Source organism: Lissotriton helveticus, chromosome 9 (assembly GCF_964261635.1).
Source record: "Lissotriton helveticus chromosome 9, aLisHel1.1, whole genome shotgun sequence".
In the NCBI taxonomy this organism is placed as follows: domain Eukaryota; kingdom Metazoa; phylum Chordata; class Amphibia; order Caudata; family Salamandridae; genus Lissotriton; species Lissotriton helveticus.
In genome coordinates this window covers 461,751,573-461,766,810 of record NC_136070.1, presented here as the reverse complement: position 1 = coordinate 461,766,810, position 15,238 = coordinate 461,751,573, and the positions used below count along the sequence as shown (strand labels likewise).

General features: G+C 41.6%; 1 protein-coding gene across 3 annotated transcripts in view; it reads right to left on the bottom strand.

The window, feature by feature from the left end:
* LOC144782789 (inverted formin-2-like) overlaps positions 1–15,238 on the bottom strand; it is a 410,221-nt gene that overhangs the window by 221,852 nt on the left and 173,131 nt on the right. For all 3 annotated transcript variants that reach the window (XM_078662079.1, XM_078662081.1, XM_078662080.1), the window contains exons 3-6: positions 12,336–12,478; positions 11,083–11,144; positions 9,821–9,923; positions 9,649–9,731 (exon numbers count right to left, since the gene is read on the bottom strand). In XM_078662079.1, the coding sequence (XP_078518205.1) occupies positions 9,649–9,731; positions 9,821–9,923; positions 11,083–11,144; positions 12,336–12,478 (391 nt within the window). The remainder of the gene's footprint in view (positions 1–9,648; positions 9,732–9,820; positions 9,924–11,082; positions 11,145–12,335; positions 12,479–15,238) is intronic.

The window sequence follows — 15,238 nt, the reverse complement described above, 5'->3', positions numbered from 1 at the left end:
CCCACTCAGCCTTTCATCCATGTGAGGTCGATAAAATGAGTACAATTGATTTGGGTAACAACAAACATCTGTTATTCAGTGCCAAGATACCCGTAGTGGTGAACGTGCACTTTACAAATAAACATGTTATGTTGTCTATAGATTCCTGCTTTTTTTTAATGGGATAAGCAGTAGTCACATTTGACTTGGTTCATCATGAAGCCATTACCATACTAAAAAGAGCTAAAGAGAACATTAAATTAGGGGTGGTTGGGGTGTTTCTTGATACGTTATTCTCTTCTTAAAGGCACAATCAGCATTTCCTTTAACCTCTCATTGAAAGAAACACATTTCTAGTTGTACAGATTCTAATATTTCACTTTGATACATTACTACAATTTGACAATGTCTCGTTTCCCTCCCAGATATCCCTAAGGCTTGCTTTTGCTGCAATATATTTTGGAATGCTTACAATGTTGGTCACAGCAATCGTTTAGTTCTATTTAGTGGTGAACCTCCATAAATGGCTGGTGTACAGATGTGAGCTAATGGCACTAATTCAGCCCCATCTTTTGTCTTATTTGAAATTTCCATCGCTGATTCCCTGTCGAAGGATAGTGGTACTCTATTTGGCAAGCACCACAAATGTCCTACTATACTACAAACAGTCACAATGTATTGCCTACCTAGCCACAAAACCTACTGTGGTGGACCTCACATACCATATACACAGTATACAGATAAAAAAGGCTATTATCAATACATATAATATCTTTATATTTGGGTTTATAGTGTTTATTATTTCACAAGTTCTTGGGGCTCTTTGAACATCATAGGTATAGTACAAAAAATGTGAGCTGTAACTAGCCAACACGTGTTTAGCCTGCCTACGGAGGCAAGCAGGAGGCTTTTCCAAGGCTTAAAGCATACTTTATCCAGTTGTAATTATCACAGTTTTGTCCAACATGCAAGTAGTTTCTCTGATTTTTGGTTCATCTGTAAAGAGTCTGTGTGGTCCCATAGGAGAGGTACTCCCCATTTTAATGTGGCTGTGTAATTGAAGGTTTGACGAGTACCAGGAGCTTGTAAAAGAAACATGATAAGCCCAAATAGCATTACATGTATTGCGAATAACCCCTCTGGGTTCTTTATTAGTATACTGCATAGGACTAACTTATACTCTAGGTTAATTAATTTTGCTCCATCGTGGGTTTTCAGGGAAGCAACCCACTTACAGGTTAGTCCTTAATGATCCATGAATTAGCCCTGTCTAGGTAATGTAGACCTCCCCTGGACACGACCCTCTAACTTTGAAAGAAACAAAGTCAAGCAACAATAGAACACATGCAACTCACTGACAATTGGTAGCTGAATTTTACACAGCATTCTACAGAAAACCTGACTTGATTCATCTTCCATCCATTATGCATTTTCTTTTAACCTTTTTACCAATGCTTTCATTAAACAGGTTAACTTTGCACCATAGCCATTTAACAAAATAACCTGCATGGTAGGCGGGTCTTTAATAGCCTATATTACAATACATTTGCTCGAGGTCATTAGTGATTATTTAGGATTATAATTATGTAACATCATTGGCAAGACAAAAATGCAACATGCTAGAACATGGTCTACGTATTACAAAAACAGGGGTCCCTAGTAGTTCAGGGATCTTTCGCAAAAATGATAGACATACGCTCAATAGTATGTATGACCTTTGTCCAGCCGGACAGGAATTTTAATTAAAGTGATAAGCAAGAATAAAGAGGATTTTTTACACAGTGGGTGCAGCCAGCAACCCACAGGGGACAAGACAAAACAAGGGGATGGGGTTAGAACGAACAAGGCGGTCTGTATACTAGTAGTTCAGTGAACAGACATAAATACATTTTAGAAGCATCATTGTATAAAATTTATACTTTTCATTTTACATATGACGCTAAAATGTCGACGACGTTTCGATGCCTATTGTGAAATGAGTGGCATCATCTTCAGGACAGAGAATAAAAAAAGCTTGTCTTGAAAATCTTTAGGCAATTTTTTGGCCTACACATATATTTATACATACAAATTTTCGGAAAAAAGGGGGAGGAACAATGAAAACAAGGGTAAGTACTAGCATTAGCATGTAACATATCTGACCATCCAAAACAAAAGTGTGTTTTCCATGTGCAACAGATGGCAATTAAAATCAAGTGAAGTCACATGCGATTTCCGGCGCAGTGGGGGGACTGGTCGGGACGTTGCATGAAATAAAATTAACGAATTGTTTTACAGTTACTGTGCCTAAGTATATACAAGAGAAGCATGTGAAGTGAAATGACGCGGTTTAGGATCATGGCGTTTCATGCCGTCAGTGCCGGGCGGGTCAGTAATGCGCAAATACGTCTCACTGCATTGAAATGAAAGGTGACGTGCAGGTTGTTTCAGAGTAATTAACGATAGGTTTAGGGCCATTGTTTTCTGGACACTGTGCACGGTTGGCGCGGGCACCCGTGCAAGCTTATTTAAGATTCCGCGGTGAGGTCTCGAGTGCTATAAACATGTTGCGCAGTAGTGAACAGACGGTTAAATGACATGCTTATCATGCGATTTACCAGATTTAGGTCCAAACATTGTTTATTTCCAGGGGGCGGTGCCCAATATCAAGGGACATATGGTGGGGTACTCAATTATCTGAGCATTTTCCTGCCAAAAAGCGGGTAGAGAGGGGTAAATACGAGGGTTAAAGTGAAAGTTGAATCGCATAATAAGTACACGCAATATAATTACCAAACCAGGGCAAGAAAGCCTCTTCATAGGAGACCGGACCGATCGTGTCTCACTAGGGAAAATAGTTGAAATTAATTTATATTACAGTTACAGCTACTGAAGGGTTTTAAAGTTTCAGGAAGAGGCGAGAGAGCTACGCTTTAGCGAGTACTTACTTCCTGGTTGGGTTGCTCGATGGCAATTCTGGGCTCAGATGGGCGGGGATCGCTGGAGTGCTCGTGGGTGAAGTGAAGATGTGTTTGGAAATAGACAAGGGACTCAGCATGTGGTGTTTGGAAATAGACAAGGGACTCAGCATGGTCAGCAAGCCGGCCATATTGGAGTGGGTTTCGGACAGTGTGGGGGACATTTTGGTGTGGGTAAGTGGTGAGTTTAAGTGACATTTATATTATGCAGAATATTTACATGGTTACGTATTTACAAAGATGCACAAAATAAAATCAAGAGACATTTGTATAGGCCTGAAGGAAGTAAGGATTACGATAAAATTGTTCAAGGATTTATTGGATCACAGGAGGGATGCCCAATCTTCAAGGCGATTAAGTCCTGTATGGATAATGTTGGTACGCAATATCCAATGAAGTTCCTCCTTATTCAATAATTGCGATACATCTGCTCCCCGAGGTGGTGGTTTTACCATGGTGATGATTGTCCAAGTTAAGTCATTTTCAGTATGGCCTTTGTCCTTAAAATGTTCAATGAGGGGAGCATTAGGGGTGTTGCATCGGATTCTGCTTCGGTGTTGTCCGATGCGCAACTTTACCTTTTGGCTAGTTTGACCGACATATATCAACAAACATGGACAAAATATGGCATACACTACATTGGAAGAATTACAATTAGTGAAGTGCTTTCTCTCAAAGGTGACTGTGCCGTAGGTAAATGTTTTTCCTTCAATGGTGAAGTCACATACTACACAGCTACCGCATTTAACATGGCCTGTTAGTGCCGGTAAACCCCATGCATCGTTGATTGTAGTTTTTAGGTTAGGTTGTGGTAGGGATGCCCTTACCAAGTGATCTTTTAAGTTTTTTGCTCGCTTGAAGGCAAAAATAGGGTGCTCCAGATTTAATGTACCTGCGTTTAACACAGGCCAGTGTTTAAGGACACTTTTCCTTATGGTATTGGAAGCTGGGGTGAAGGTGGTCACGCACACAAGTCTATCCTGATTTTTCTTTTGTTTTGGTTCTAGCAAGGTTTCTCTGGGGCAGTACCAAGCCCTTTTGAGAGAACGCCGTACTAGCTTTCGCGGGTATCCCCTATTTCTGAGCTTGTTGCTCAGGGTTCTGGCCTCAGAGAAATAGTCCTGTTTAAAATAGCAGTTTCTGCGTATGCGGAGGAATTGCGAGAATGGGAGCGAGTCTCTGAGGGCCCGGGGATGGTGACTGCTATAGTTCAACAAGGTGTTTCGTTCAGTGGGTTTTCTGTGGAGGCTGGTGGTCAAGCAGCCCTCTGTGTGTTTGATTTCTAAGTCCAGGAAGGGTATCGAATCTTTGCTCGTGGCCAGTGTGTATTTCAAGCCGTTACTGTTGTTTAACCAATGTAATAGGTGTGTTATCGATTCGAATGATTCGCTCCATATCATAAAGATATCATCAATGTATCGTTTCCACAGGGCAATGCCACTGTGGAAAGGATTTGATTCGGTCAATATACAGGATGTCTCTAGATTATCCATGTACAGAATTGCCAGGTTGGGGGCAAAAATAGCCCCCATAGATGTACCGCGTACCTGTCCATAGAACTGTCCCTCGAAGAGAAAGAAATTTTTGGTAAGGCAAATCTCCAATAATTGGAGGATAAATAGAGACGGAACATTGTGTGGGCGCGGGCGTGTGTTGAGAACTTTTTCAATCACGCGTAGTGATTCGTATTGTGGAATGTTGGTATATAAAGATTCCACATCCAGCGTGCACATGGTGCTGGATGTGGGATCAAACGGGTATTCCTCAACCATATTAATCATGGACATGCTGTCTCTGATATAACACAGGGTCTCAGGGACAAATGGTTTGATAAAATAGTCAATATAGTGCCCGAGGGGCTCCAGGACAGAGCCGCACCCTGAGACTATTGGGCGACCAACTGGAGATTCACAATTCTAGTGAATCTTGGGTAAGCAGTAGATAATTGGTACCCGGGGAGCCTTAGTATTAAGGAACTCATGTTCCATCTTGGAAAGGTATCCCTGTTCTAGGGCATCACTAGTAACCTCGGAAATCAGTTACTGTATTTCTGCTGTGGGATTACGTGGTAGTTTGCAGTAGGGTTCGGTATTAGCGAGTTGGCGATGGATCTCATTTTTATAGTTATCCATCTCCTGAATCACAATACCCCCTCCCTTGTCAGCTGGTTTTATTACAATGGAGGGGTTATTTTTCAAGGTGTTCAGGGCTTTCTTTTCTTCAATTGTGATATTGTACGGAATAAATTATTTTTGGTTTTCTAAAGCGGCAAGGTCGTTGAGAACAAGTTTCTCAAAAGGGCTTGGTACTGCCCCAGAGAAACCTTGCTAGAACCAAAACAAAAGAAAAATCAGGATAGACTTGTGTGCGTGACCACCTTCACCCCAGCTTCCAATGCCATAATGCAGCTTTTTGGCAGGAAAATGCTCAGATAATTGAGTACCCCACCATATGTCCCTTGATATTGGGCACCGCCCCCTGGAAATAAACAATGTTTGGACCTAAATCTGGTAAATCGCACGATAAGCATGTCATTTAACCGTCTGTTCACTACTGCGCAGCATGTTTATCGCACTCGAGACTCCACCGCGGAATCTTAAATAAGCTTGCACGGGTGCCCGCGCCAACCGTGCACAGTGTCCAGAAAACAATGGCCCTAAACCTATTGTTAATTACTCTGAAACAACCTGCACGTCACCTTTCATTTCAATGCAGTGAGACGTATTTGCGCATTACAGACCCTCCCGGCACTGACGGCATGAAACGCCATGATCCTAAACCGCGTCATTTCACTTCACGTGCTTCTCTTGTATATACTTAGGCACAGTAACTGTAAAACAATTCGTTCATTTTATTTCATGCAACGTCCCCACCAGTCCCCCCCACTGCGCCGGAAATCGCATGTGACTTCACTTGATTTTAATTGCCATCTGTTGCACATGGAAAACACACTTTTGTTTTGGATGGTCAGATATGTTACATGCTAATGCTAGTACTTACCCTTGTTTTCATTTTTCCTCCCCCTTTTTTCCGAAAATTTGTATGTATAAATATATGTGTAGGTCAAAAAATTGCCTAAAGATTTTCAAGACAAGCTTTTTTATTCTCGGTCCTGAAGATGATGCCACTCATTTTACAATAGGCATCGAAACGTCGTCGACATTTTAGCGTCATATGTAAAATGAAAAGTATAAATTGTATACAATGATGCTTCTAAAATGTATTTATGTCTGTTCACTGAACTACTAGTATACAGACCGCCTTGTTTGTTCTAACCCCATCCCCTTGTTTTGTCTTGTCCCCTGTGGGTTGCTGGCTGCATCCACTGTGTAAAAAATCCTCTTTATTCTTGCTAATCACTTTAATCAAAATTCCTGTCCGGCTGGACAAAGGTCATACATACTATTGAGCGTATGTCTATCATTTTTGCGAAAGATCCCTGAACTACTAGGGACCCCTGTTTTTGTAATACATTACTGCCCAAGGTCCCTAGTGCTATACCTTTGGGTTCCCTTGTTTTGTGTAAAAGAACATGGTCTACAGCAACACAAAATATATATGTTGGGATCATTATATCCTCTGCAATGTTGTACAGTTGTTTACTCCTGCACTGAGTGCCCAACAGAGTATCTGGTATCCTGGTTCTTGATTTTGGTTTTAGCCTCACACTAATCTATTGTGTGCACAGAGGCCTAGGCCTATTCCTTGGCATGAATTAAGTGAAGTCCTGTGACCTCAAGTGGTATGTGCCTAGAGTGCCCTCATTTTAACGACTGTGGACTAATATCCCTGTCAGGGTTTTTGGTTGCAGAGCAGTGGTGGGAGTGCACCGTATTTTGTGAATGCATAGTTGTGACCAGCGCTGTCAATCCGTGTCAGTGGGGTGGATGCTTAGTGGCCCACTTGTGTAAAATACCACTTCTATGCGCTAACCTAGATCCTATCAATATCACAAAGTGCATGTTTTGAGTGATTGTGAATGTGAATGTGGCCTCTGTGGTACAATAATCTTGTGCATGAGTGAGTAAGGGTAATGAATGCTGGTGGGTTCCATTTTGGAAGCTCCTGGTCCGTCCATGCGCACAAGAAGGAAGCGAGGTTGCTTTCCAAGACAGTGGAATTGTATTGCAGACATTCTGCTAAGATACCTAGACACTGAAGAGGGTCAAGAGGAGAAAAGGCTCATTAAGAAATTCAATTATCCCTTTTCATGAGAGCAGCGCCTGATTAGTCTTCCTGGAGCCCTGTCATTTGGAAGATGGTGGGGATGTAGGGCAGGAATGCCGCTTATGTTGTTCACAGTGAAAGGAACCCTTTAAGTGAGACCAGCTAGTGGATTCCACTGATCAGTGTAGCTGTTGGCAGGTGCAGAAACAAAATACATCTATCTCGGTTGTGGATGCTCCATGGTGGAGATTACCCTGCTATGAAGAGCATCACTACACAAGGGCTGGATTTGAAGAGCAGCCTGTAATACAGGGGCGTAACACAGGCCCCTGCAGCCTCCGCGGAGCTGGGGGGCCCCAAGTTTCAGGGGGCCCTCTCAGCACAACACTCTGGTCATAGAGCTCTTGATTGAGCCCGGAGGGGGCCCCTTCACGTTCCTTGCAGGGAGGCCCCCACAATTTTCATTATGCCAGTGCCTGGAAAGGACACTTAAAAAAGGAAACATCCCAAACTGGTCCTAAAGGTACAGAGAGAATTCAGATCTCTAAATACTTTGGCTGTATAAAAGCAGGAGTCACTGACCCAGTATTCCAGTTCCCTTCGGCCAAGTAGGGAAGCACTCCACAGAGCACTCGGAGGACTGATGTGCGCTCATATATGGTGTCTGCCTGACAGTCTGCTATCCAGAGGCAAAGTGGACATTACCAGGAGTTTTGTGTTGCTGTAAAATGTTGCTCTTATGAACCGAGTGCTGAGAAGCCTGCCTTCTTGTCAAGAGGAAGATTCCTCCCAATCCTGCAGGTGATGGGTCAGCCCTGGGATTCTAAAAGCAGCTTAGCTCTGGTATTATGAGCGTCTGCCAGGAGAATAAAGACTGGAGAGCAATCTTATAGCCCTAAGAGCATGAGGTTCACTATCTGAGACTGCTGCAACCAGGTTTAATTGAAGCGGATGTTGCTACTAGGACTATAAATGTGCCAGAGACAGACTGTGCCACTTCATGGAAGGGTGGGCATTGCTGCCTTATTTGAAGAGTGTTCCCGAAGATGGATTAAAGATATCTTGACCCACCCAAACCTTAATGCGGACCAACTGCTGCACCTCACAGATAAGGAAGAAGGTCCACCGCCTGTAGACATCCTGTTCCTGTCTGCAAGGACTTTCGTAGGCGGCCACCACTGCTGTAATGCATCTCCTCTCAGAAGTGGGAGAGGAGAGAGATGTATGCTGAAGGTCTCCACCCCCCAAAATGGCTGTCAAAAGAGAATACTGAGATCTACGCTATGGTGAGACTCAACCAAAAGAAACGCTATTGATCTAAACACTGACATACTGAACAGGGTAATATGCACCTAAGCCTTGATCCATGCCTAATGCACTCTAAACCAGACTCAAGAGCAGAATGCCTAGAAAAGGGGACAGGGTGGACAGAATCCAAGGCCCAGGAACCAAAGGGCCAGTGTGTTTTTTAATGGATCCACTATCAATTCCTGTGTAGTATTGAGTGCTAAGTTTGTAGTTTAAATTACATTTCCTTTCTAATGCAAAGCGCTTGGTTGGACAATCAGTTATTGCGCAGCTGAGCCTGTTTTATTTCTAAGCTTGCACACCCCCACCCAACCTCCTGAGAAGTCTTCTGCTCATCATCACAAACACCGAGAGCCCAGGGCTGAAGGAGTTCTGCTGGCCCAGTTTGCAGAGCCATAGTAGTACTGACTCCGATGACAGAGGTAAACAACCCCAGCACAGACAGCTGAGGGTCGGTAGCCCCTTGCTTGCCCGTCGCTCCAACAACAGGACCGGACAATAAATTAGCAGTAACTTCACTAAGACCACAATACCCATCAACAATGGCGCTCAAAACTATAGCCTTTCGAATCGATTGTATGATGGAATAACGATCATCGGAACCACAGCATTCCTTTACAATGACGCCTTAACAATTAAAGTCTTTAGAACAGCTTTTTTTTTTTTTAACCACGAATATGCCTTTACCACGAAAATACAAGTATTTTACAGGTAAGTATAAACCCTTGTAATTTTACATATATCCATAATGGGATTATACGTGACTGTAAAATACTTACATTTCTCACTTTATCTTCAGCTATTAAAATTTCCCATGCTACCCAAATACCCCTACCCACCAGAAACCCTAACAATACCCCTGCCACCCAAAACCCCATACCCACCCTAAACCCTAAAAATACCCTTGCCCTAACATATATACACACATGCATATATACACCCACACACACAAATATATAAACTTACCTGAAAAATACTTATATTTTTGTTGTTAAGTCTTTCATGGTAAATGCATATTTGTGGTTAAAAAGTTGTAAAAACTTTTGTTGTTAACACTAATTCTTTAAGGCGGCAGCGTAAAGAAATGATGCTGGTTCAGTGACGTGGTTAAGGCAGTTTCCCTTTCACATCCCTTAGTACCTTTTATGTAGGTTTACAGATTGACTAACCATGAAAGAAACTCAAGGATAAATACAGAAGTCATTCAGGTAAAAAGAAGCATTAATATTTCACTCACCTAGGAACAGCATAGAGGAGGACATAAAACTTTTCGGCATTTGATAATTTTTCTTCTTTTTGATAGGCTTTCAAGTTCTCGATCTTAAGAGCAAACCATCAGATACATTAGTGAAGTAAAAGTGTTTTGCAAATGTTAATTTACACATAAAGAAGAAGGATCCAGTTCTTACCTCCTGTTTCTCGGGCAGTAAAGTCATAAACTGCTTCAGGATCTCAATATCAAACTTGGACCGGTCCCCTTTCTGTATCAATTCAACAATTTCTTCATTTGAACTGTGGAATGAAAAATGGAAAGAAGAGGTGTGAACCTTCCTCTCTCCCTTCTACATGCCAGATGCTACCTTGACGGCTTTGTTGGGTTGATATTGACTCGAGTTTGGTTTATAGCATTCAAAGAGATAGTTGAATCTACAGCAAGCTTTCTTAGCAGATAAAGTACTGAGCAGGGAAAATCTTAAATCCATTAAGAGGGGTTCTGAAAGGCTTGCAGGATCTAAAATCGCAGAAGCCAACTTTCTACACTCACCAAAGTATAGATTTTCTGAGTGATTACAGAGTGGGCAGAAGAAAAAACCATCACAGAAATAGAAGCTCTTTTGTAATCTGTATTGCAACATTCACCATAGAGGAGCATGATGATCATACCCCAAAAAAAAAAAGTCTCATGTTGTTACGCATTTCACCAAAACCAGTGCGCATGTCTGTTAATCTGAGCTTCTAAAAGATCCAAGAAATAATGAAAAGCACCTCAATCCAGTGGCGAGTATGTGGCTCTTGGGCACAGTCTAGGTAAACGTGTACAGTAGAATTAGGCTCTACTACGATACTAAATGCAACATCATACTGGGAATGCAAGTCTAATGGACTACAGTGCTAAATGCTTATTTCCCCTTTCCAAGTCACTTTCCCCTGAAGTCACCATGGGAATTTGTAATCTGCGAAGCAGACTTGGAGGAGATTACGGCCTATGAGAGATCTAGAAAGTTAAGTGGATGGGTTGCCTATTTTAACAGCATCAGGGTTCCCTTCTTAACGTAACTCGTGGGTTTACAGAAGCGGCAAAAATAATTCAGGACAAATAATGGTAAGATAATGAAAAAAGGCAAATAACTGTTGAGTGGTCGTTTAGTGCCTAAAAAAACATTTACAAGACCAAATGAGCTTTCTTATATCCCGACATTTAATTTTTTACTAGTCCTCACCCCCTTACTTTGGAAACTTCGTTAACCTTTTTAAAGCACTTGTGTAGCTCAATAGCACTGGCCTTTGAAAATCAACCATTCCTCGTTTTATCATCAATGTTGTGCAGAAATTGTTACTTCCATATCAGGGCAATCTTTTTCTTTTTGGTGAGAAGGCTTAACTTCGTAGGTCATATATGCAAAAAAAAGTTACACAAATCTAAAATTGTATTCCAAGAGCACAAACTTACCATTTAAACTGCCTAAGAAAAATGTTGAGTTTGAGACTTTTCTTGGAATCCAAGAAAGTAATCTGTGGATGCAAATTAAACACAATGAGTTAAACAAACGCAACTAAGAATTTTCTACTAAGAATGAACTAAGTAACCATGGACACAGCTATCAGCACCGGGGACCAGGGGCTTGAGGGGACCCAGTGTACTTAGTACACCCTCAGTTTTTCTTGGGTTGATTACCTTTGTTTCATACAGTATCTAGTTACTCTTCTCTAGGGGGTGGGGTGTGCTATAAAGTAAGAAGCAGTATGCAGAGCAAATGGAGAGTCCCCCAAAAAATAAATAAAAGAAAGATTGGAAGTGTATAGAATGTGGACAAGAGAAGGGATGGGAGAGTAAATGAGGAAAGACAGGATGAACAAAAATAGCGGAAAGAAGGAAATGAGGCAGAGAGTAGAAGCAGGGGAGAAAGAAAAGAGGCAGCAGAAATTAAAGAGTAGACCAAAACGGAAGTGCAGAAATGGAGAAGAAAGAGTGGGAAAATAAGAGAAGATGCACACTTTAGGACTGACAAAGGAGACGGAAAGGGGAAAGATGATAATATGAACAGAGGGTGAGGCTGAGAAAAGGAGCAGGTCCCATGGAAACAGAAGAGAAGCTCAAGGAGGAAAATGATGAGAGCTAGGAGAGGCGAACAAGCCAAATGGAACAGGGGCAAAAAGAAAAGGGACAACTTATGGTGACGAGAGAACAGGAGGGAAAAGTAAGATTGAGAATTGAAGACGAAAGAGACAGAGGAAAGGGATACAGAGGACAGGGAAATTAAGGTTGAGGAGGAGAGACTCGGGTAGGAGGTAGACAGAAGAGACAGGATGGAGGAAGAAGCAGGGAGAGAGGAAACCGTGACAACGGTTGTGTCAAAAGCTAGCAAAGAGAAGAAAAAAGTGAAAAAGGAAGGCACGAAGTAGGATCGAGTGAAGGAACAAAGCAACATTGGAAGAGACATGGAGGAGAGAATAAAAAGGGAAGAGGAGGGTAAGTGAAGGATTGAGAAATAAGAGAGAGGAAAAGTGTGATTGAGGAACTCGGTCCAGCAGCAGTGGTGTGGCTATCACTGCAATATGTACAGTGGCACCAGCAACCAGGGAAACAAGTGGTCAACTACACCCAGCTGTGGTTGTATTTTAACTATAACTTGGGTGGAGAAGGGCCATTTTTTCTTGCTTGCATGAGTGTCCATGGCACACTTGCTACACCACTTCTAGTACCTCCTTTGGGGTCTTCGTTACTGGAGAAAGGTCTTTGTCCTTTGGTGTAGTTTGCGGCAGACAGAAAAGTTCCTCAATGCTGGAATAATTTGGCTCTATGGATTTGTTAGAAGTGTTCATGGTTGCCCACAAGGAATCGCTTTCTGAAAGGTACAATGGTTGAAAATATTTCAGGGATCTTTGAGAAAAAAAGTGTACACGTACTGGCCAACCTGAAACAACTAAATTAGGTTATAGAATAAATAGTTAGCTTTATGCGTGTTTTAGTGTGCAAAAATAAGCTCAAACATTTGTCTTGACCTGTGAGGAAGAATAATTAAAAACATGCAAAATTAGGGGACCCTAATCCATCCTTTTTTGATACCATGGCCAATGTCTCAAGAGTTCACTTAATCAAGCAGTTTGTTCATTTGGGCAACCTTTTTGTAGTTGTGAGTTTTAGGTCACGCAGAATAGGACAGTATCAATGCGCCCAAGTCGATACAGGACACAGACAAATTATGACTTTTTTTTATATATTAAATGTTTTGCATCAACCTGACATTAACAGTCATGCTAAATGCCGTTTGTAGGGAAAAACTAGGTTAATTCATGGTTACTTACACGTTCATTTTAGCCATTGTAGGCCTGAATTTTATTTAAGATTACTCTTTTTCACTGCCCTTTTTATGTGCGAAGTTATCCGCCCTGAATGCAGTCATATACTTACTCTTAAAATATGTGTTTGTGAATAGCAAAAAAACAAACTTACAGAAAAGTTTAAGTTTAACTTTTGTAAATCAAGCACGAAATTCCTAGGCAGCAAGCTAGAGTCATAATAAGCGCTGAGTGCAATCTTTTCTCCTTCATTCCCATCAAATGAAATGCTTTTCTTTGTGATTATCATGGAATCTTGGTTTAATGAATAGCACACTCAAGAGACACCTGCAGTGTGCAGACTAGTCCATGTACCATGATTTGCTACAGATAGTGTAAGTTTAAAGACCACAGAAAGAAGTGTGTATAGTCAGAAACTTGGAGAACCTATCGAGTATGTATGTGAATAATCTTGCTTTAACCCGTTTAGACAGTCTTGAGAACTGCATGTAGCTGGGGAAAATGCTCGGTTTTTTTGCCTCTAGAGAGCAGGACAGATTACAAATGAGCAGAGCAGGAGATTTTTAGAGTGGTCTCTAAGAGAGAGGACTGACCTTTCCTTTAAACTTTTCCTTGAGCCGACCCCATGCTGATTCGGCCTATGCTTTGTAAAATGTATGCGTAATTGCCCATTAATTGAAGCATATGCATTTTGATTATAAATTGCTGCGAACCCGATTTATACCTTCTATTAACTTTTTTTTTTATTAAACCTTCATGGTTTGACAGTAAAACATTCTTTGACCTTTTTGTGGAGCCTAATGTGCCTCACATAATATTGAGTGTACTGATTTGTTGACCAGGCTCTAGTGTGGAGCACCAAAATCCTTATAGGATTAGCACCATTCCCAGCCCATCCAGAGAAGCAATTTATGGTTCTCGAATCTGCACAAAGAAAAACTCTAGCCCTATCATATGTATGCAGATAATGTTCGGCTAACATATCCAGATCGGATGACCCAAAGATCAACAGGTTCTAGAAAGCCTCACATATGTGCGATCATGGATGTGTCGGAACAGATTGTACAAAATGTGTTTGAAAGTAGGAATTGTGCTTCTTGGGACCACAAAAACCACACTTCTGTATTGCTGACCTCCATCAGTATCCTTTGCCTATTGCCCTTATGATCAATGTGGAATCACAGTTTGTTCTTAGACTAAAATATTTCCTTCGCACCTCACATGAACAAGGCCAAAATACTCATCTTCTACACTGGCCCACTCTAGTCTCTGTTGTGGTCATGTAGGACTAGACTATACCACTAGCATCTTGATGTACCTCCCTGCAAAAACAGGGAAAGTTCGAGAGTGCAGAGCTATGAGGTACATCTCATTGTGGGCCAGAAATGGACAGACCACGTTAGGCCTGGTTCTGTCACTACCTGTCAAGCAAACTGCAGTTCAAAACCCTAAGCTTGGTCGCTAAAGCTCTGCACGTTGATGCAACAGACTTGCTCTGAAAACATTTGTCCCCATGCCAACTGACCAAGCACCCAAGGCTAGATGTGTGACAGTACACATGTTTTGGGAGAATAATCTCGCTACCAAATAAACTCAGCCGCTCCATATGAAACTCTCTCTCAATGTGCTAGTGACATGCAAAATATCAGAAACATTAAAAAAACATTTTCAACAAAAATAATGGCTAGTCCTAATGCAATGAAATTAACTTTGTTTCAGTATGCCACTCTGTTCTGCTCGTCACTTCCCTACCCTGTGTTCTAGTTCTATGAAGCAGACAAAAGGCAGTTTGGGCAATGTGAAGAAACAGGGTCCAACTGTTTTAAGCCCCACCCCACCCTCTTACTCAGCCTGGCATCTGTGCCCAGGTAGCGGGAGCGGGTCATAGGTTGGACACTGAATGCATTGATCATGGACCGTACTAGCCTTATAGTTTAATTTGGAATCTAAAAAAAAATCCCCTTTTCCTATCGACTTTTGTGCAAATCTGTAGTATTTCACTGTGACTTTAGTACTTTACTATATGCTCTGACCTATTCCATTCTGGTCAATTCTTCCTAGTCTGAAGCGCCAGGATACCCGTAGGGTGACAGTATGCGCTATATAAGTACTATAATCAATCAATCAATCTATGTTCACATTGTAGGTCAAAGCTGCTCCCAAGACCTTAACTTTGCATTGGCTCTCCCTAGAGATAATCTTAAATTATCTTTGTATAGGTTTGAAAAGGTCAAGAGTGCAAATATAATTAATTTGACTTGACTTACACTCCTTGTATACTCTGAATGCTGCAGCAGTTTCCCAAA